The 21268-nt window shown below is 52.6% G+C and overlaps 1 protein-coding gene across 3 annotated transcripts; it reads right to left on the bottom strand.

Annotated features, from left to right (window-relative positions):
* Nucleotides 1–7093: 7093 nt before the first annotated feature.
* Nucleotides 7094–21235, bottom strand: DHCR7 (7-dehydrocholesterol reductase). 3 transcript variants are annotated; one of them, XM_015113403.3, is made up of 9 exons: nt 21112–21235; nt 20431–20555; nt 17693–17796; nt 16821–17043; nt 15114–15204; nt 14076–14289; nt 11624–11828; nt 10575–10706; nt 7094–8554 (listed from the first exon to the last, which is right to left on the bottom strand). In XM_015113403.3, exons 3-9 carry the CDS (start codon nt 17788–17790, stop codon nt 8090–8092), a joined length of 1428 nt encoding a protein of 475 aa, XP_014968889.3. In that variant the 5' UTR covers nt 17791–17796; nt 20431–20555; nt 21112–21235; the 3' UTR covers nt 7094–8089. The 3 variants fall into 3 exon arrangements, with proteins under 3 accessions (XP_014968889.3, XP_014968892.3, XP_014968890.3); XM_015113406.3 differs by having other exon boundaries at nt 21135–21235; XM_015113404.3 differs by having other exon boundaries at nt 21161–21235.
* Nucleotides 21236–21268: the final 33 nt, after the last annotated feature.

Raw genomic sequence — 21268 nt, 5'->3', positions numbered from 1 at the left:
TTTAATTTCTCTCAGAAATAATTTGTGGTTTCCAAAATACAGTAAGTCTTCCATATTTTTAATTAAAATTTCATTCTAAGTCCACTATGTTTTTGACACAGTAAATGTTATCAAAAAATTGATATGATTCCTTTTTTGCAAGAATAGAAATAAACTAGATTTTTGATATGGACCTTGTATCCTGCAACCTCACTATTAGTTCTAGTAGCTTTTTTGTAGACTTCTTAGGATTTTCTGCACAACTATTGTGGGGGACTGTCAAGACCACCCTCAGGTCTGATGATTCCCTAAGAAGGCTCAGAAAACTGCAGCTTCCAGGGAAAGAACAAAAGTCGACATCAGCAGAGGGAAAAGGTGCATGCGAGTGGAGTCTGGGGGAGACCAGGCATAAGCTTCAAAGGGTCTCTCCCAGTGGGGTCATGCAGGACATGCTTAATTTTCCCAGCAACAAGTTGTGACAATACGTTTGACATGTTATCAATGAGGGAAGCTCTTTTGAGATTAAGCAGCCAGGACTTTTCAGGAGTGCTGGCCTTATACCATATCCAGCCTCTGCTTGGCATGGTCAAAATTCCAGAGTTCCAGAAGGAAAGCAAGTGAACCAAAAGGCATACTATTTGTATCAACAGTCTAGGCACAGTGAGCTACTCGTGTCAATCACAGTGGTGAGAACCCTACCCACATCTAAATTCCCAGATGCTACTTAAGGGCCTACCTTGAAGGCAGACCTTTCCAAACAGAGTAGTTAGGGCCTGTTGTGTTAACTCTTTCCTACATAACAATCTTGTAAGTTGTACTAATTTACTTATTTATTCCTAATCTAGGTCTTTTTAAATTTTTTTCTTGCCTTATTGCAATCTCTATGATCTCTAATATCATTTGGAAGACGTGACAGTGAACATTCTTGCCATGTTCTTGATCTTATGGGGAGAGAATCCAATATCTCACCATTAAGTATGAAGCGAGCTGTAGGTTTTCTATGGATGTCTTTGATCAGATTAAGAAAGTTTGATTCCCTATCTATGAGAGTTTTTATCATGAATTAGTGTCCTTTTTTCTCCATCTATTTGATTTAATAAAATGGTTTTTCTTCCTTATTAAGTTAATGTAATTCATCATCAGTTGACTGCCCTGTTATTTTTGAGAGCTTCATAATATTCTGCCATGTGGATGCACTTAATAAACCAATCACCTATTGATTTGCATAACTCGTTCCCAATCTTTTCACAGTTTTTTGCACAGGACACTGCAATGCACAGCCCTGAACTTGCAGCCATTTTGAACATGGCAGGATACAACTGTGAGGACACTCCTAACAGTGGGATATGTGGGCATCTGCACCCATCACACCAGGATCCACCACACCCTGGAGATCTTAGTGTATTCCAAGGTACAGAGGGCCATGGTGACCCTCCCTGAAGCTCCCTGCATTCCTGTCCAGGGAGGAACAGCCAAGATGGTTCTGCAGACGCCTTTGCTGCCCTCCTCAGGGTCATCTCCAAGTCTTAAAGGGAAGGCAGCCGTTCCTGCCTCTACTCAGCCTCCACAGCAGCATTTCTCATCTGCAAGGCAAGTCAAGAATGAATTCTTTCTCAAGACAGAGTGGAGTTCACTCCCAGTTAAAGAAAAAAATAATAACCATGTAATTCAAAAGACTCCCGCCTCCTCCTCACTTATCTAAGTCTGTAGCCTTCCAAGTGTGCTCAGGGGTAAGAAGAAGTGAGCCAACAACACGGAAACCAGTTCCAGAATTGGCACTTCCATTGCAGCTAAGTGTTGCAAACAGTTCTGCAGCTGAAATCCCTGGCCAGAAAGCTTGGCGGTCGATGTCTTGATGATCTTGGCCATGGGGATTTGCATCCATAATTCTAACTGGGCTTTGACTGGGGTGGAGCAGTGCCGGAGGCCCAGGGAGGTGGCGGGCGTGGCTGTCGCTGTGTCAATGTGGGAGGAAGCAGCAGGAGAGGTCTGAGAGTCCACAGGGCTGCTGAGGCCCTCAGAACGACCCTGGCTTTTATTCTGAGCAACACTAGAAGACCTTGGAAAGTTCTGAGTGGTGGAGTGACAGGACTTGACTCACGTTTTGATGGGATAGTCTGGCTGTTGAGCCAAGAACAGACTGGGGGCAGGGGGCAGGAGGCGGGGAGACATGTGCTGGGGGCTGAGAGACGCTGGGACGGGGGCACCTGGTAGATGGAAAGCGGTCAGATCCTGGACATTTTACAGGCACGGCCACAGGCTTGCCCTCTGATGGAATGTGGGGTGAGAGAGGGGAGTCAGGGATGATACCAGGTTTTGGGTTTGAGCAACTGACATTTATGGGGAAAGGTCAGGACTGATTGAGGTGTGAAGTTGAGTCACCTTTCAGATGCTGAGTGAGGTGCAGAGGGGACATGTGGACTCATGAGCAGAGTTCAGGACAAAGGTGTGGCTGGAGATGGAACCTTGGAGTCATCAAGCTGTGGAGGTGTTTAAAGCTATGAGCCAGGTGGGCTTGCCTGGTACTTGCCTCTTGCTAACAGCCATCTTGCAGCTTCCCTGTGTGTCCAGGTGACAACACTGACCCTGTGCAAACCCCCACCCCTGCCCACTTCCTGGGACAACAAAGAGCTGGCCCACGTCTGTGGGTCATTGCTGAATGTGGGCATTGAGTTTCCAAAAGCCAGACCCATCCCGTCCCCAGCTCCCAGTCACTGCGGTCTTGGTTTTCCCAGGTAACATCCAGATTTCCTAAGAGATTTGGAGACCAAGGTTTGGTAAAGGGGCAAGAGTGGATTGGTGAACTGAGGAGGCACTCAGGGAGAATAATCTGCCCATCCTGATGAAAAAAACACACAGAGGGGATTTAGACCTCAAGTCTGCATGGACTTGAGGCCTCTTGACCAGAAAATCTGGCCAGGCTATGGCCTGGCGTTCCCTCTTCTAATAATGCAAGGTTTTTCTTGGTCCTTTCATGGGACTCACAGAAGGGGTGCCTCGTCTACTCAGGTCTCTGTGCTCAACCCCTTGCAGGAGGGAGCACGTGAGTGAGTGAGTGCGGGATCTGGCCGGACACTCCGGGTGCAGACACAGGAGCAGGCTCCATGCAGGACCTGCGGCCAGACTAGGCGTGTTGCAGCACCCAGGTGAGGGTGCCTGTGACCCCAAAGCCCCAGAGGCAGCGTTACAGTGCCCCTTTAGTTCTGCCGTTTGTGGATGGAGGTGTGTTAGCAGCTCACTTGTCCCCCTGCCTTGTCACATGGTGTGGCTGCCCTCCACTGGCAAGGGCAAAGGGCCAGTGTGACAGCCTTTCTGGGTACTCACACTAGGTGGGTGCCACTCTTGCCCAGCGTCCAGGAAGAATGAAGTCACATGGACAATTGAAGGATGGTGACGGCTGAGAATTTTATTGAGCAACGAAAACAGCTCTCAGTGGAAAGGGGAGCTGGAGGGGGGCCAGGAGGGGCAGGTCATCTTCCCCAAAGTCAGGCCCTCTCCCCTCTACTGTCTGAGTCTGGAGTCTTTATAGGCACAGGATGGGGAGTGCATGCTGATTGGTTTGTGAGTATGCAAAAAAAAAGATTAAAACTAGACTGGGCGTGGTGGCTCACGCCTATAATCCCAGCACTTCGGGAGGCCAAGGTGGGCAGATCACCTGAGGTTAGGAGTTCAAGACCAGCCTGACCAACATGGAGAAACCCAGTCTCTACTAAAAATACAAAAATTAGCTGGGCATGGTGGCGGGCACCTGTAATCCCAGCTACACGGGAGGCTGAGGCAGGAGAATCATTTGAACCCAGGAGGCGGAGGTTGCAGTGAGCTGAGATTGCACCACTGCACTCCAGTCTGGGTGATAGAGCAAGACTGTCTCAACAACAAACAAACAAACAAACAAAAATGGTTAAAGCAAAGATGCCACTCCAAGGTGGACACGACAGTGTAGAAAACCAATTAGGAAAGGGTAGGTATATGTAAAACAGGTGAAGGGTGGGGATCCATCAGAGGCAAGTACACCAAACAGCAAGACAACTTCTCAGTCCGGTCCAAGGATAACTTGGCTTTCAGGCTTTAAACTGTCTTCGGTTTGGAGGTGGGGCTTCACCGGGAACCCGCCTCTGTCTGCTAGGCATTTGGCTGCCTCCTGTCGCTATCACTGACATCCGCCTCTGACAGTCCTCCAGACAGAGCTCTGAGCAGAAGCGAATTGCACACAGCTGACTCCTGCTCCGGAAACAGCCCTCCCTGCAGGCAACGCGGTGAAGCCAACCCCAGTCCGCGGCTCTCAGTGGCACCAGTGCCTGCGAGGAAACACCCCTCCTGGTCAGAAGTCCTCCTCCTCCTCCTCGGCCTGCTTAGGGCAGGAAGGTCTAGTTTATTCAAAACAAACGCATCGTATCTGTCCAGGTGCAAGCAGCCTTCCTCATCTCTACTATAATCCTGCAGAAGTGTTACTGAAAAATAACATTTATCAAAAATACAGAAAAAAAAAAACACGATCACCTCCACCGTGCAGCTATGAATAGCGTTAATGTTTATGTTTTGGTCTATATCCTTTTATGTGTATATTTCATATGAAAACTTTATTAATTTTTTTTGAGACAGGGTCTTGCTCTGTTGCCCAGGCTGGAGTGTGATGGCACAATCACGGCCCGCTACAGCCTCAACCTCCCCAGGCTCAGATGATCCTCCCGCCTTGGCCTCCTGAATAGCTGGGACTACAAGCATGTGTCACCATGCCCAACTAATGTTTTCATTGTTTTTACAGAGATAGGTTTTTGCCATGTTGCCCAGGATGGTTTCAAACTCCTGAAACTCAAGTGATCGGCCCACGTTGGCCTCCCAAAGTGCTGGGATTACAGGCGTGAACCACTGCGCCCAGCAGAAAACTTTATTATCAACCATACTTGCACGAACATTGTTATCGAAACATATTCCTCCTCCCTTGATTTCTTCGGTCACAGAACTCCTACGTGCTGTTTAGGAGAACACTGGCTTCTTGTTGACCTCGGTGATGCCGGGAGCTACTGTTGCGATAAAGTTTGCCAATGTGATAAAGTTTGCCAAAGGATCACATGATGTGAATTTTCCTCTCTCTAATTGCTAGGGAAATTGAACAGCTTTTCAGATCTTCATTGGTCATTTCTATTTTTTAATGGTATTATCAATTGACAATAATTGCTTATATGTATGAGGTACAATGTGATGTTTTGATACCTGTGTAAATTGTAGAATGAGTCAATCAAGCTAATTAACCACCTGTGTGTTTTTGTGGGTATGGGGAGAACCCTGAAAGTTTATTCTTAGCAATTTTGAAATATATAACACATTCCTAACTATGGTCACTCACCATGCTGTGCCACAGATTGCAGAAACTTACCCTCCTGTCTAACCCAAACTTTGTACACTGTGACCTACACTGCCCCTTTACATCTCCGCCTGAGGTTTAAATTTGGCCTCTACCAGTTGCTACTTCTGTCATTTGGGGTGAGTTGCTTCAAACCCCAGGCCTCAGTTTCCCAAGAAGTCAGCTCTGCCATCAAAGACAGTGCCCGCAGTCTGCCCAGCTCCTCCCAGGACAGAGATATGTGCTGAGTTTGTTAAGATTGTTAAACAGGGACCAGAAAGCAGATCTGCTGGAGCCAACAGCAAGCAGGGTGGTTTCTGACAAAGGCCTCCCCTCGCTTTCCAAGGCTGAGGTGGGGGAGGGTGGGGTGTGTCAGGACTGAATCTACTCAAAGGAAAACAGCCTCGCTGAATGTGCCCACTGGATTCCTGCACTGACCCTGTCCTGGGGTACCAGATGCCTGCCCCTTATCAGAGGGCAGTGCCATGCCCCGTACAGCACAGGTCAGATGGCCCTGGCAATTGATCTGAGCTGCCCTTCACTCTGGAAGGGGGCAAAGGCCAGCCCAGCTTCCCAGGGAGCAGGCACTGTGGCCTCACTGGGAACAGAATGCACTCTGTACCTGGAGAATGGTAGAGGCTGGCACTGTCTAATCTGAGCTCTTGGGTCACCCTGTTCTTGCCCAGAGAGAAGCGGGCTCCATCTGAGGACGAGTGAGGGCAGATGTGTCTGGTGGGACAGAGCCTGGGCGACAGCCTTGCATCTGCAGAACCCACTGTGCAAACACACGGCGTCTGGAAGAGGAACCTGCAGCCCAGCGCAAAGCTGCTCCAACAGAAACCAAACCAAAAGCAACCCTCGGCCGATTGAGACAGGCAGGTCCACATCTGAACCGAGAGCTCTCCCGCCAAATTGGCCTGGGAAGCCCTTCTCACATCAAGGCAGGAAGATAATAATGACCCTCATCTTTCAAAAGAGGAAGCTGAGACACAGAGAGGGTAGGTCCGCTCAAGGTCATGCAGCTTTTAAATGCTGGGGCCAGGATTCCAACGCGGGCAAGGAAGCCCAAATCTGAGCTCACAGCGACCACACCCCAGCCTCCGTGAAATGAATTTACTCAATGTCTGGGGAAAAAAGGCAGGGTCTACTCCGCTCAGAGCCACACAGGGCAGTGTGCTCCCATCTCCCCGGCATTTGAGTCACTCTCATGGTATGTGTCCAGCACAGACGCCCGGGACCCCTGAGGCCCACATCCTCAAACAGGTAGCAGTGGGGCCCGGTGCACCAACACCGGGGCTCCGCAGTCAGCCCAGGTCACAGTTCCGATACCCTCCAGGCTGTCTGGGAGGCCGCCTGGCTGTGGGACCAGTTCTCATGCGAAGCAATGAAACCACTCTGAGCTTGGCCCTCTGCCCCGGCGTGGGCACTGGGCTGCCTGTGTGAAACCCTCTTGTTTCTCCAGGTGCAAGACAAACCTGGCACTTTCTTTCTGGCTTCTCCGTTCACTTGCTGGGGACAGGGGGCCAAGCCTGGTTTCATCTCCCTGGGGAACGGAACACTCTCCACATCCAACCTGAAAACAGCCCCAGCAAAGGGCTGACGTGGGAGGGAGAGGGGCAGGGTGGCGCCATGCACCCATGGGCACCCAACGCTTTGATGCTGCACCCAAGCGTCTCTCTCGGACACCCCTTCTCATACCGGAAACAGAGCCCGCATATACCAGTCAGACCTGCGGTCAGGCCCATTCACGAGTCAGACACCACACAGCCATTTATTCGAACAGGGAAAGTTTAATATAAAGATGAACTCTACTCAGAGCATAAAGTTTAAAAAGAGCTTTACACAACACCGTAGGGATGAGGGAGAATGCCCCAGGTAACAAAGCACAGAAAAGGAGGTGCCCTGCCAAGGCCGGGACTGAGACCTCCTTGCTGGAGAAGGCGTGGGAGGCCCCCGAGGGTGAAGTTCCCCGAGTTGCTCAAGCCAGAGTCCGTGCAGAGTCACCGGGCAAGCAGAAAATTCTCTCGAGAAGGTGGGCGTTCACAGGGAATCGGGGAGCAGAGCCCACTCGCCTACACCCGAAAGGCCACAGTCGGTGCTGGGACCTCTCTGAGGTCTGCACACTCCAGGCAGAGCGCCCCTGGATGTCTGCCGAGCACCCCTGGCAGCTGTGCAGCAGGAGCAAGAAGGAAACGACATGAAAGCCCCTTTCTCCCCAGCGCCCCAGTTCAACACCATGCACGCTACCAAAGAGAAACACAGCACAGGCCCCGCCCACGACTGCAGAGCAGGCAGGGGAGGGGGGATCTGCAGCTGAAAGGCGATACATGGATAACCCACACACCCCACTCCCACTTTTATTTAGCAAGAATAAATGCAGCCTAATGACAGGGCATGGGAAGACCTGCTCAGCAGCAGACACCAGTGTGGGCAGAGTGTAGCGTGGCCTGGGCTCCTAATACAGGTAAATTGTCTCCAAAGGACTAGTAAAGGTGACCGGGTAATCCTCCTGCCCTAGAGACACTGATAAGGGAAAATCCGTCTGTGCTGGCAATATGGCAGTGGTGGACACTCAGAATTCCCTTGAAGGCAACAGCAAGGAACAGAGCGTTATTATGTACTGCACACCTGCCAAGTGCCGGGCTCTCTCCAGTTTACAGATGAGGAAACTGAGGCTCCTACAGTTGCAGCTGGGATGCCAGCCCCCACAGACCTGGCAGAACATGCTCTTGACAGCCCTGCAGGGCTTCTCCCTCGGGCGCTCCCTTAGAAGATTCCAGGCAGCAGGCGGTAAGGCACCGCGGCGGTGTAACGCTCCCAGTCCCGGCCGTACTTGCTGGCGCAGCGGTGCTCATCCCGGAGGCAGCGATGGGTCAGCAGGATGGCCATGTAGATGATGTAGAAGTAGGGCAGCAGGTGGCCGCCGCCGCAGGCCAGGCAGTAGGCCAGGCTGCCCATCAGGTCGCCGACGTAGTTGAAGTGGCGGGCCACGCCCCAGAAGCCTGACACCAGCAGCTTGCTGTGGTGCCTCTGCCCGTCTGCGGACGTGTAGGAGCACTCGATGACCTTTGGCTTCTTGCCCCAGATGAGGCAGCGCCCATCCGTGCGGCGGAAGAGGTCCTTCTGGTGGTTGGCCACCCGGAAGATGTAGTAACCCACCAGGCCCAGCAGCAGGACGCCCACGGCATGCGGGGTGGACAGCTGTACGGGGTGGTACACCAAGTACAGACCCTGGGGGACGAGGGGGAAGGGGTCAAGCGGTGCTTTGCCCAGGGAGAGGACAGGAGTGTGGGCTCGGGGGCCCGGTGGGCCTGGGGTCGAACCGCAGCTCTGCCTCTGACACGCCTTGCCTCAGTGTTCTCTTCTGTGAATAAAAGCACTTACCTCGAGGGCTATTGTGGGTATTAAATGAGTAACTCCACCCGCATTCTACCTGTCTATGTGTGTATGTGTGTGTGTATACACCCCCTATATATGACATATAGTATAAATATCAAACATGTAACAGTATTAAAAATATAATCTGAATTTAATATTGTGATGGTCAATTTAATGTGTCCACTTGGCCAGGCCACTATTCCCAGATATTTCATCAAACACTAGTCTGGTTGTAAAGGCATTTTTCAGATGAGATTCACGAATCAGTCGACCAGGCAGAGCGGATGACCCTTCACAATGGGGGTGGGCCTCATCCAGTCAGTTGAAGGCCTTAAGAGACAGAAGACCCACCTTCCCCAAAGAAGAGGGAATCTGCTAAAAAGTGGCCTTCTGACCACGCACAGTGGCTCACTCTGGCCACACACAGTGGCTCATGCCTGTAATCCCAGCACTTTGGGAGGCTGAGGCAGGCGGATCACAAGGTCAGGAGTTTGAGACCAGCCTGACTAACGTGGTAAAACCCCATCTCTACTAAAAATACAAAAATTAGCCGCGCATGGTGGCGTGCACCTGTAATCCCAACTACTTGGGAGGCTGAGGCAGGAGAATCGCTTGAACCCAGGAGGTGGAGGTTGCAGTGAGCCAAGATCACACCACTGCACTCTAGCCTGGGTGACAGAACAAGACTCCGTTTCAAAAAAAAAAAGAAAGTGGCCTTCTATTTAAGCGTAGCATCAACTCTTCCCTGGGCCTCCAGGCTGCCCTGAAGCCACCCTTCAATCACATGAGTTGAAAAATACATCTGTTTCTTACACGTATACCCTCCACCCTTCCATTGATTCTGTTTCTCCGGAGAAGACTAATACAAATGTAGTATAAAAAATGTACATCCATCTCAAGACACATACAGAGGCTAAAGCAAGTAAGAACTACTATATAGTGGGACCTATTGCTACGTTTTCACATCCCTAGAAAACGGAGTTTATAAAACCAGGGAACCAGCAGGCCTGCAGCCAGCCATGTGGAGAAATGGGGCCGGGTGGGCCATGCGGAGGCTCCAAGGACCTGGTGTGAGCGTGGGGCCAGCTGGGGCTCTGCACCCTCCACCTGGTACTGGCCCTCTCTGCTGTGAGCGTCTCCAGGACACTTCTCCAGGACACCCACACCTCCATCCCACAGGACTGGCTGTCACGGGTGAGGCTGGGCCTGTCACATCCTGAACAGGTGACAGCCTCTCCACGTTGGTTCTCTTCACTTGTGCACAGCCTCCTGGGGCAGGCCACCCCACCGTGCTGCTGAGCAAGTGCCCTGGTGTGAGTTATTTCTGTCCCCAGGGGGCTCCTTGCTCTTGAAATGGGCAGATGGCATCCTGCATAGGATGCGGGACCAGACGCCACCTGGTATCCCTTACCTGGGAGCCCAGCATTTCCCCCAAATCAGAGCAGGGCTGCTCTCGTTGAGCTGGGAGGGAAGTGGGGGGCTTGATGCCAATGACAAGGCCGCTCGCTGTCCCCCACTGTCTTGGAACTCCCAGGGCAGCCCTGCCCCAGTGCCCAGCACATCCTAGGAGGCAGGAATAAAGAGGACACCTGCTGCCAGCACCCGCACTGACCCACCTCCACCTCAACTGCCCCATCTAGCCCTAAGCCGGCATCTGCCCTACTTTGCAGATGTTGGGGACATGCTCAAGGTCACCTCCCTGGCTGGTGGCCCAAGGCGGCCAAGCTAGCTAATACGTGAGGCCTTCCCTTCTTCCTAGAAACAGAAAGCAGCTTTGGCGCCCCCAAGGACAGATGCTTCTGCAAGGAGAAAGCTTAGCATGTGTCTGCCAAATGCCCCGCTGGGCCGGCCCCGGCCCTGCCCACCTCCTCACCTGCAGCGTGTAAAGGTAAGGCAGCCAGACACAGTCGCCCCAGCCCAGGTACCACCCGAAATGGTCATGGCAGATGTCAATGGTCTTCAGGTACCAGGTTTCGTTCCAGAAGAAGTCAATCACGTAGATGGCCTGCAAGACGGAAGCAGCCGCTGACTGTCCCCAGCCCTCCTGGGGCCCAGACGGGCCTCGGGGAAATCACACTCGGCGCGGACGCAGGAGGGGGCGCTTGGGGAGCGGCTCAGCAGCTTCCTCACTGTGCAGCTGGGGCTCTTCCTGCCTGGCACATGGGCAGGGGTAAGGGTGTCCTTGTCCTCAGAGCCACCCAAGCCCATGGCCCTGGCGTCTCTTCCAGCCCAGGTTCTCAGGGCCTGCACTGGCGCATGCCGAGGGAAACGGATACGTTCATCCCAACCAGGTCAACCTCCTGCCTGAGCAATGTCAGCAGCTCCTGACCGGCCTCCTTCACCCTCTCGGGCCCTCCTAGCCAGCTCCCACCGGCTCGCTGGGTGACGCTTCTGAACACACCTGATCCCTGCCACCCTGCACCCCAGCTCAGCACACGCTTTCCCGGTCTTGCTGCTTTTAAGATAAAGACGACGACTTCCATAAGGCCTCCAGCCTCACCTGCCTCCGAGCTCCTGAACGCTGTCTGCACAGGATGCGGGACGTTCCTGAGTGTCCCAGACTTGCCACCCTCTCTCCCTACAGGGGGTGCCTGGAGCACGCCGTCTTGCCTCCACTCTACCAGGTTAACTCCCACGCACCCCCAGAGTCTACCCTGGTGTAATCCCCAAGGGAGACCTTCCCGGACCATGCCTGGCTGCGTAGAACCTGCCTCCTCCCCTCCCAGGGCTGGCAGAGACAGGCACCCAAGGATGGCTTCCTTCACCACATGCTCTCCGGCCGCTTCCTGGTGACACCTGGGGAGGGCGGCTGACTCTCTTTTACAAGTGGTAGATTAAGGTCATGGAAACACGCTCCGGCTCTTGGGTTTCCCCAGAGCCCGCCGGTATCGGCGTTCCACCCTCTCCAGCCATGACAGGCACCTGCAGGACGTTGACCAGGACCATGGCGTTGGTCACATGGCCGTGGAGCTCCCGCTGCTTTGCTGCGAAGGACAGGTTGATGAGCGTCCAGGCGACGATCCCGGGGCGCCCGTTGAAGAACAGCTTGAAGTCAAACCACTTCCCGATCCGAGGGTTAAACTCGACGCCCATCATGTAGTTGTAAAAGAAATTGCCTGTGAATTTGCTTGAAAATATAAATAAAAGATACATTTAGTGGAAGATGAGGCCACCTTGCTTAGTGGGAGCCCAGCACTGGTCCAGGGTCCTAAAGGGTAACGTGAGACGGCACGGGCAGAGGCTGGCCATGAGCCGTGAGGACCCCCATGGCTGGAATGCTTCAGTTGGCTGGTTCCTGGCACCCTCATTCATTCTCCTTTGTGTTCAGCTGCTGCTCAGCAGAGGCATCCTTGGCAGAAGCCCCTGGGCACCTGCTCCGTGCCCGGGAGGGTGGGAGACTGGCCCTGGGCTGGTACCTGGGTTTCTCTCTACCCTTCTCCAGATGCCCTTGATGCATGGCACAGGTGAGCCGAAGAACTGGCTCAACTGCACTGAGATTACGTTCTGGGGCCCAAGCACGTGGTTTGAAGTAGACTCGGGGCATGTGGGTCCTCATGGGTGAGTGACATTATAAATCACGCCAGCGTAGAGAATGACAAACGCACCCTGGGCCCGGCTTCCAGCATGTGCAGGACAAGTTCTTTGACCAGTTACCTGAATCCCCCAATCCCTGGAGGGCCAGAGCATCAGCTGAGATAACCCCTGTGGAGACCCTGGCTCGGTCTAGCTGGCTGCGGACACACAGCAATTTCTGTGTTAACTAGAAAATCCTATTTTCATGTCCAGTTCCCTCAGGTAGGGTAAGTAGCAAAAAGCAAAACACACAAAGTCCACAGCCATTGACATGAAAGGTGACAAGGATGATCTAAAGGAGACATTGAAGGCCAGGATCATTATCTGGTAACACACAAGCTACAAAGTGTCATCCTCCAGAAACACTTCCCAAAAGCCTAGGTGTAAACCACACTGGGTTTTTTGGATCCCCCAAACTGAACTGTGAGTCCCACTGCCTACAAGTGTCCACAAGAGAATCCCACCAAACATTGGTTTATGATGGATGGATGGATGGATGGATGGATGGATGGATGGATGGATGGACAGATAAGAGGGTGAGTGGGTGGAAGGATGGATGAATGAGATGGGGAGAGGAGCAGGGGGATGGATAAATGATAGGCAGGGTTGAGCTAGGGTGCAGGGTGGCAGGGATCAGGTGTGTTCAGAAGCGTCACCCAGGGAACCGGAGGGAGCCAGCTAGGAGGGCCTGAGATGGTAAGGGAGGCCGGTCAGGAGCTGTGGACATTGCTCAGGCAGGAGGTTGACCTGGATGGGATGAATGCATCCCTTCCCTTCAGCACACGCCATTAACAGGCCCTGATAGAGTGGATGGATGAGTAGGTGGATGGATGACGGGCAGGTGGATGGGTGGGTGGCTAGATGTGTAGGTGGGTGGGTAGGTGGATGGACAAATGGATGACGGGTGGGTAGACAGATGGGGTGGAGGGTGGATGGGCAGGTGGATGAGACGGATGATGGACGGTTGGGTGGGTAGGTGGATGGATGGGGAGATGGGCAGGTGGATGGGTGGGTGGCTAGATGGGTAGGTGGATGGGCAGATGGATGAATGGATGATGGGAGGGTAGATGGATGGATGATGGCTGGGTGGCTGTGGGTGATGGATAGGTGGATGCATGAGGGTGGGTGGATGATGCATTGGTAGGCAGGTGAATGGGATGGGTTGATGGGTAGATGGATGGGTGAGTGGGTGAATGGGATGAGGTGATGGGTAGATGGATGGGTGAGTGGGTGAATGGGATGGGGTGATGAGTGGGTGGATGATGGGTGAATATGTAGGTGAACGGGTGGATGGGTGGGTGGCTGGGGAGATGGGCAGGTGAATGGGTGAGTGGACAGACAAATGACTGGCTGACCGCTGTCCAGCCAAGGCTTCCATAGAATGGGTACAAGCCAGCAGGGCTCTCCTGGGAAGCTGTTACATTAAAGCCACAGGGACAACAAGACTCTTCACGAAGCTTGTTTTGGGCCTCACTAGCTAATCCAAAGAGGCAATGGTCTGCCAGTGCCCCAAGCCAGAAGTTCTTCCTGACCTCCCTACCCCCACGCCAGCCCTAAAGACAATGACTCGGCCACCACATCTGACCTGGCCATCTTCAGCTGCATTCTTGCCAAGGCTGGAGAAGCCAGCAAACATTCAGAAAGGATGTTCCCCAGGGTGAAGCAAGTTCCATCCCCTCCTCCTCTTCCATGGATTCTCAGTGCTCAGGGCTTTACAACTACCTGCCCCAGGCAGCAAGAAAGGCCAGGGGTGGAAGTTTCCACTTTCCACATCAGGCAGGACCCGCTGCTAAGAACGTACCAGTCTCTGGCGCTGGTGGGGAAGAAGTAGCCCTTGACCATGGCGAAGGTGGAGACGGCATAGCCAAGGATGTTGGCGCACCACAGCAATGGGATCCAGTTGTCGAAGATGATGGTGGGCGAGAACCAGGACAGGAGATGAGCGTTTGCAAACCAGAGCAGATGTGTGAGGAGCCAGGCTTGCAGGCCGTTGATCTGATACTTGTTCACAACCCCTGCAGACGAAGGATTCAGAAATCAAGGTGCTTTCCCAGCCTGTAGTGAGGAGCTTGGCTGGGCTGAAGTGTGCCTGGCGGGGGCTCTGGTCACTTTCTGGGCCTCTGCTGCTGCAGACCCTTGTCCGGGGCCCCAGGCACCATGTCTGAGGCTCCTACACCCTTGGCCAAGGAACTGCCTGCTCCTCCTAATTCCTGGGAAGAGGGAGAGGAGGCTGAGTCCATCCTTTGGTTCTGCATCTTGCTAACTGGCCATAGGCTGAGTGACAGGTGCGTAGTCTGACAGGGAGGTCAGGGCAGAGGGGCAGAAGCAAGTGAGGATGCCCCTGTGGTGTCCCTGGTCCCATCTGTAATTGTTGGGGAGCACCTCAGCCCACCCCCCACCCCAAAAACAGGGAGTCTCTCAGGGCAGAGTTGGGGTGAGGTTCCAGTCTGCACCCACGTGTGAGGCATGAAGCCAGGCTCCTCATGGTTCTCAATGATGGCGAGGAATGAACAGACAAGGTCTCCCATAGACAGCCCAGAGGAAGGCACGGTGGTCTCTGCAGGAAGCTCGATGGGCCCAGTGCATCCCCTGCTATGGGGCTGGGAAGAAGCTGGACCCATCCATTCCCTCCTTACCCAGGAAAGTGATTTCTAACCTGGGTGTGGGATGGCCCCAGCTGCCCTCAATGGTTTTGAGGACGGATGCTATGAAAAATCCAAGCAAAATGGATTTCTATCCTGTGACAAGTCTTAGGGATGAAGCAGTGTGGGGAAGGACAGGTCCCTGAGAGGAAGGGCCAGGAACGGGAGCCTGGGGAGGGTGAAGGGGAGGGAGCTACCTGCAGGGGTCACGGCCCCCTCCTGGATGCCTCCTACGTAGCCGGGTAGAAACTTATGGCAGAAGTCAGGGAGAGACGTGTACAGAAGCACCTGAAACACACAAGCAGCCTGATCACCCCCACCTGGAGGGCACCTGCAAAGGGGGACGCATAGCAGGAACATGAGAATCACAATCATAGCCTTTTTCTTCCCAAAGCACTTATGGCTCCTGGAAGCTCACACTGCTGGGCTGCCGGTTTTGAAGAGGGTTCTGAGACAATAAACTCATCAACCAGGGAAAGTGCCAACGCGTTCTCCCCCAGGGCTCCATTCGCCCCTCAGGAGAGGGCACAGGTCCCTCCCAGTCACCTTTAAAAATGGAGAATCCCACAAAATTCACCTTTTTTTGATACATAAATCTATTTTTTGAGATGACGTCTTGCCCCACCACCCAGGCTGGAGTGCAGTGGTGCAGTCATAGCTCACTGCAGCGCTGACCTCCTGAGCTCAAGTGATCCTTCCACCTCAGCCTCCCAAGTAGCCAGGATTATAGGTGTGCACTACCACACCCGGCTAAAATTCACCTTTTTAAAGTGCACAATTCAGTGGCAGTCAGCACATTTACATCACTGGTTGTACACCCATCACTGCTAATTCCAGAACTTTTCATCACCATAAAAGAAAATGTTGTTCCCATCCACGGTCACTCTGAGTTTCCTGTCCCTGCCGCCCCTGGCTGCCACTGAGCTTTCTGCCTCTGTGGATCTGCCTGTGCTGGGCATTGCATATAAATGGAACCGCACGGTATGCGGCCTCTGTGACTGGCTTCTCTCGCTCAGTGGTGTCTTCAAGGGTCATCCGCCTAGTGGCATCAGAGCTTCATTCCCTTCCACTGCCAAATAGTGTCCCATAGTGGGCACAGTGTTCTGTTCTGTGTGTCTATTCATCTACTGATGGACAGGTGGGTTCCTGCTTTGTGTCTATTTGTGATTCACACTGCCCCTGTTCACTCAAAGGGACCAAGAGATCGGAACTGAGAAGTATTCTGGAGCCCAAAAGCTTGGACCCTGCGGAGAAACAGCTAATCAGGATCTGAGCCTTCCTCCCTCGCAGGGAAGGAAAACCCAGGCCTGTCTCTTTCTAGCACCGTTTCCCTGGAAACCTTTTCCTGGGTTCAGGCAATCAGCACCACCCCTGTGTGTGCCAGGTTTACAACAACCCCTTCCCGGAACTCCCTCTGGACCGGGAAGCCGGTGGGGACACCACAGAGCTGAGAACATCCTGGATCTTGACCGCCTGTGGGGAAACACAGCCCTGCCTCGTGAGTGGCATCTCATGACTGAGAGCGTCCCTTTGGGGACTGAGATGCTCCTTTCCAGGCCTGGTGCAAGGCATGACTCCTGCCGACTATGGGGCTTCCTCGGGCTGGCCCTGCCCTCCCACCAGGTTTTGCTCCTATCCTCAGCTTGTCTCTCCAGAGCTGGGCGTGCCCAGCAACTGCAGGCAGGCAGGCCATGAAGGTGTATTGAACACTGATGTGACAGGTGCCTTCTGCCTGACATCTGAGGATGAATCTGAACACACCAAGGAATGCCCTGCTGGGTCCCGGGAACCCAGATGTCAACCTGAGTCAGGATCCCATGTCCCAGACAAATGGAAGGACTATCCCAGCAGGAGGGCACACTCCCCACCTGCTGTGCCCCGACCCCAGGGCAGGGGCTGCTGACCTGGAAGGTGACCCACAAGGTATAGAGCTGGGCGGCTTTCCTCGTTATAGGTGGAGTCTTGGCCCAGATGTCTGACAGCTGAGCACGCCCGGTGGCGATGTCCACCACGGGGCCGGTCAGGGCGCAGCTGTACTGGTCACACGCCATGATGAAGTAGTAGACGATGAAGGGCGCGCACAGCAGTAGGAAGATGATGCTCCCCAGTGAAAACCAGTCCACCTCCCTGCGAGGACGGATGCAGGCAGTCACACGGGGGCCCATCCGCCCCGGGCCCCACCAGGACCCTAACAGGGTCTTGTGTGGAGGACCTGTTGCTCAAACCCACCAGCACCCCATGAGAGAGGGCATCAGCTCCTAGCACAGGCCCTCCTTGTGGGCAAGGAAGCCACTCAACATGCCTGCTTTACTGTGGTTGATTAACTGGCGGCACAATCTGGGGCCCCCACGGAAGGCCCAGAGCTCAGAACATGAGTGCAGGTAGGTTTTTCACAACCACCAAGGCCAGTCATTTCCCCAGTTCCAGGCCGGAGAGGACACTCGCCCCACAGGAAGTCCCCACGGCTCCATGGAAAAATGGGAGCTGTGACAACAGGTCATACTCCAGGGTGGTGAGAAGGCCCCAGCTGCTCTTTAAGCCCATATCTTTTTTCCCACATTGTGGACCGGCCATGATTTCTAGTTTCTTTTTCTAATTCCTTACTTTATAAAGTGGGAAACTGCTTACCTTTCATTAGTCTTGACAAAAAAAAAAAAAAAATTTTTTTTTCTTTTAAATAGGTGTTTCATTCCTTTGGGTCCATACAATTCCAAAGGCTGGAAAGCTCTGAGACCCCACTTTACTTTCTAGCTGGGAGAACAGGCAAGATCCTTACCAGGCACGGCCCCACTGCCCTTGAGATGCAGTTCTGTCATTGGTGACGCTGTCTCCACTCTTGGCTTTGGGAACGTTGGGTTGCGATTTTGCAGCCATTGGGCCCTGCAAGAAGGAGAACCTTGCTAAAATTGTCCCTCAAATAACAGACACCACCTTTCCCTGTTGCATCCACCACTGCTCCTGGGCCTGGCAGGGCTGGCCTCCTGTGCACACCTTCCCGGTACCTTGTCCCTGACAGCAGATTCCATGCAGGGAAGAGATCATCTTGTCTCAGACTCTCTCCTCTGGACCCTGCAATCACCTCCCACCTGACCTTCCTACGGCTGCTCCTGCTAGTCTCAGTTCATTCTCCAAACATGGCAGAATGCCCCTCCCTCTTACAGCACAAATTGGCTCCCACCTCCCTCCTACATACCACTCTCTCCTATTCTCCTTGGCTCCAGGAACACAGGGGTCTTCACTCATCCTTGAACACAGTCTAAGTCGCCCGTGGCACTGACTTCCTCTGCTTAGAGCACATTTGCAGGTGTCCTTGTTCAGGGCTCATGTAAAATGTCCCCTCCTTGGGAGATCTTCTCTCCCAGCCAATCTGAAGCAGCTGCTCCCCAGGTTCCCTGCCAAGGCCCTCCACTGGGTACTTAATTTTCTTAGTAACTCTCCCCATCGCCTAGAAGTATTCATTTGTGTGTGTGTATTGTCTGTCTCCCCTCACTAGAGTGTAAGTTTCCCAAGGGCAGGAATTGTGTGTCCTCCTCATTGTTCTACTACCAGGGCCTAGAACAGCGGCCCATATGAGGCCCTCAATAATCACCCTACAAAAAAAGGCGGAGAGAACAAAGAATGTCTCTAGGTACCCACAGCTGCTCTACATGGTTATAATTTGGAGGAAGCAGTGACATCCCCACTTCCAGAACAAGTTCATAACTGTGAAACTTTAAAATATCAGAGATTTTTTAAAAAGATGCTCTTGAAAGCTTTTAGAGAAAAACCAGGAGTAAAAATCATGGTAGCCTTAGATTTCTCAACAGCAAACTGGATTCTAGAAGACAATGACAAAAAGTTTCAAAATTCTGAGGAAAACTTTTTTGCAACCTAGAATTCTATTCCTATGAGAACTATTACTCAAGGACAACAACAAAGGATCCAGGAAACTGGAGACCCAAGAGAGCTGCTGAAGTGATGTCCACAAAAGGGCATGGGCAAGTCCCAAGAGGACAGCTATGCAGCAGGACTAGCCAGAAACCAGACCACATTGGTATAAGATGAATGGCTAGGAAAGAGAGGAAATGAAAATGATGAATTTTGTTGCATCCAAATGTGTAGGAAAATTATTGATATGTGTGACAGCTCAGTTACAGATCCAGAAAAAAAAATATGAATGATAGATGCATAGAAACCTTACCAAATTAAAAAAAAAAGCAAGGCAACTGTTAACTCCAGGAAAAATAAAAAGTCATACAAGGGAGGAAAAGAAGAAATCAAACCATTATTATAGGATCTTACTTGGCTCAACAATGAATAATGGTAACTTTGTCATAACAATGTATTCTCTATTGATTATTGTACGTGCAGAAGGAAATTTGCAAAGTTAGGGTTGCTAAAAGCAAACTACTTAGAAATAAGTAGGTACATACAACAACACAAAAGTAGCTAAAAGAATGAAAAGTGTTTGCTGCTGGCAAGCAAGACTGTCGACGTGGGATGCGGTAGGGACTATTTCTTTGGAAGCCTTTTAACCCTGATTTTTAAAAAAATGTGAGCATGAACTACTTTAATAAACATTTACACTCATTTAAAAATTTTCAATTATGAAAGACATTTTCCTTATGCAGTGTGAGAACTGGAGTAGCAGCACTTAATTCAATTTACACAAGTTAGTTTCTGAAGTTCCTATGATGTACAAAGCAGGACGAAGAGTTCTTGATGGGAAGAGACCGTGTCTCTCTACAGCCCCAAATACTGAATACAGAGCCTGGTGAGTGCCAGTCACTCTCCTTATATCTGTAAAATCAAAGTGGATGAAAGAAAACTGCTTCTGAGAAAAACTGACACGCTAGTGAGTCTGATCTCAAGATCACAGCCACCCGGACAAGCCAGCTTGTTTTAGACAGTTCCTCTCCCACAGGCTCTCATCAAGATAAGATACAAGTTTAGTTTCTTCTCAACCAAAACTTACCAGCTCAGTGCCCCCACTCCCTCCGATCCCTAGTTTCCACACTGACTAGTGTTAATCCAGACCACCCACATGCACACTTGCCTTACAGGAAGGCTAAGCAGAATGGGGTGGCATTCTTCCTGCCCCAAGTCATGGATAAGCTACGAGGGGACAATGCCTGGTACCAACATTATCAACTATGTAAAATACCAGAAAATTGCAAAGGGTCAGAGGATGTGTAACCTCAGAACCAAAGTGTGAAAAAGCCACTGGGAGAATGTTGTCAAAAGGAATTAAAACAAGACCTAAGAAGTACTTTTAGCTTACTACAGAGTTCAGTCACCCAGGAGTCAGCTCTTTAGTCATAAGCATTGAGTTTTGCAATAAATATCTAAGTAACATCCTTCCCAATAGATGGCTGGGAACAGACAAAGGGGAGGTGCCCTGATACGTTGTACTTTACTCATAAGAGGCACAGACAGTCATTGGCACTCGAGAGCTGGTGGACCAGTCTGTCTGTACTTTCAACGCTGTGAAGCCATAGCCTGCGCTCAGGATCCAGGACACTGAGACACACTTACCTCTAGACTCTTGCCAAATAGTTTCACAGCAGAAGGGAAGTTTTCCTTCTTGAACTGGTCCCTTAAAAGTTTCTAGACACCTGTGCTCCAAATGCCTGCTTGATCCTTCTCAACCGGCTAAAGTCCTGCAGGGAACACAAAGATGAATAAGACCCCAGGGAGCTAACATTTCAGGAGAGGGCAGACGCTCAAGGTCCACAGTTGGAGTCAAGCAAGAGGCACAAGGTGAGCGCTCAGGGCTTCAACAGCCGCATGTCAGGTAGGGCGGCGGACAAGCCAGTCCCATCGCAGAGCTGCTGTGCCTGGCTCAGCACTGACAAAGAGGGAGGCGAACAACAGGTGGAGCAGGAGAAAGCGCCGCCGCGGAGCGCGGCACGGGGGAGGGGCCAGGAGCCGACCCCGGAGCCAGGCAGCCTTCGCCCGGGGAAGCTCCAGACCGCGCGGGTACAGAGCATCCCTCAGGGGCCGGCTCGTGGGGGAAGGGAGACTATCCACGCCTCCGCCCCGCCTTCCCGGAGCCCCAGTTGCCCCTAGCCTGTGAGCCGGACCCTGTCCCCACTAGCGCGCGCAGGTCCCCGTCCCCACCTGCGCGCACGCCCCCTGCCCCTGACCCCACCCTCGCCCTGTGAGTGGGCACCTGGGCACGTGTCCCCCACTGCGCACACCTTCCCCTGGTCTCACCTGCGCACACCTCGGCCCCTCACCTGCGACCACCTTCCCCTGGCCTCACCTGCGCACGCGCCCCTTAGCCGGCTCGCGCTGCTCCTCGCCGCCTACCCTCTAGCCAGGGGCCGGAGTCACCAGCAGGGCAGGGGTGCCCGCCCCCGGATGACGTCAG

This window comes from Macaca mulatta, chromosome 14 (assembly GCF_049350105.2).
Source record: "Macaca mulatta isolate MMU2019108-1 chromosome 14, T2T-MMU8v2.0, whole genome shotgun sequence".
NCBI classification, from domain to species: domain Eukaryota; kingdom Metazoa; phylum Chordata; class Mammalia; order Primates; family Cercopithecidae; genus Macaca; species Macaca mulatta.
Note: the sequence above shows the minus strand (reverse complement) of the source record. Positions and strands in the feature narration are given on the sequence as shown.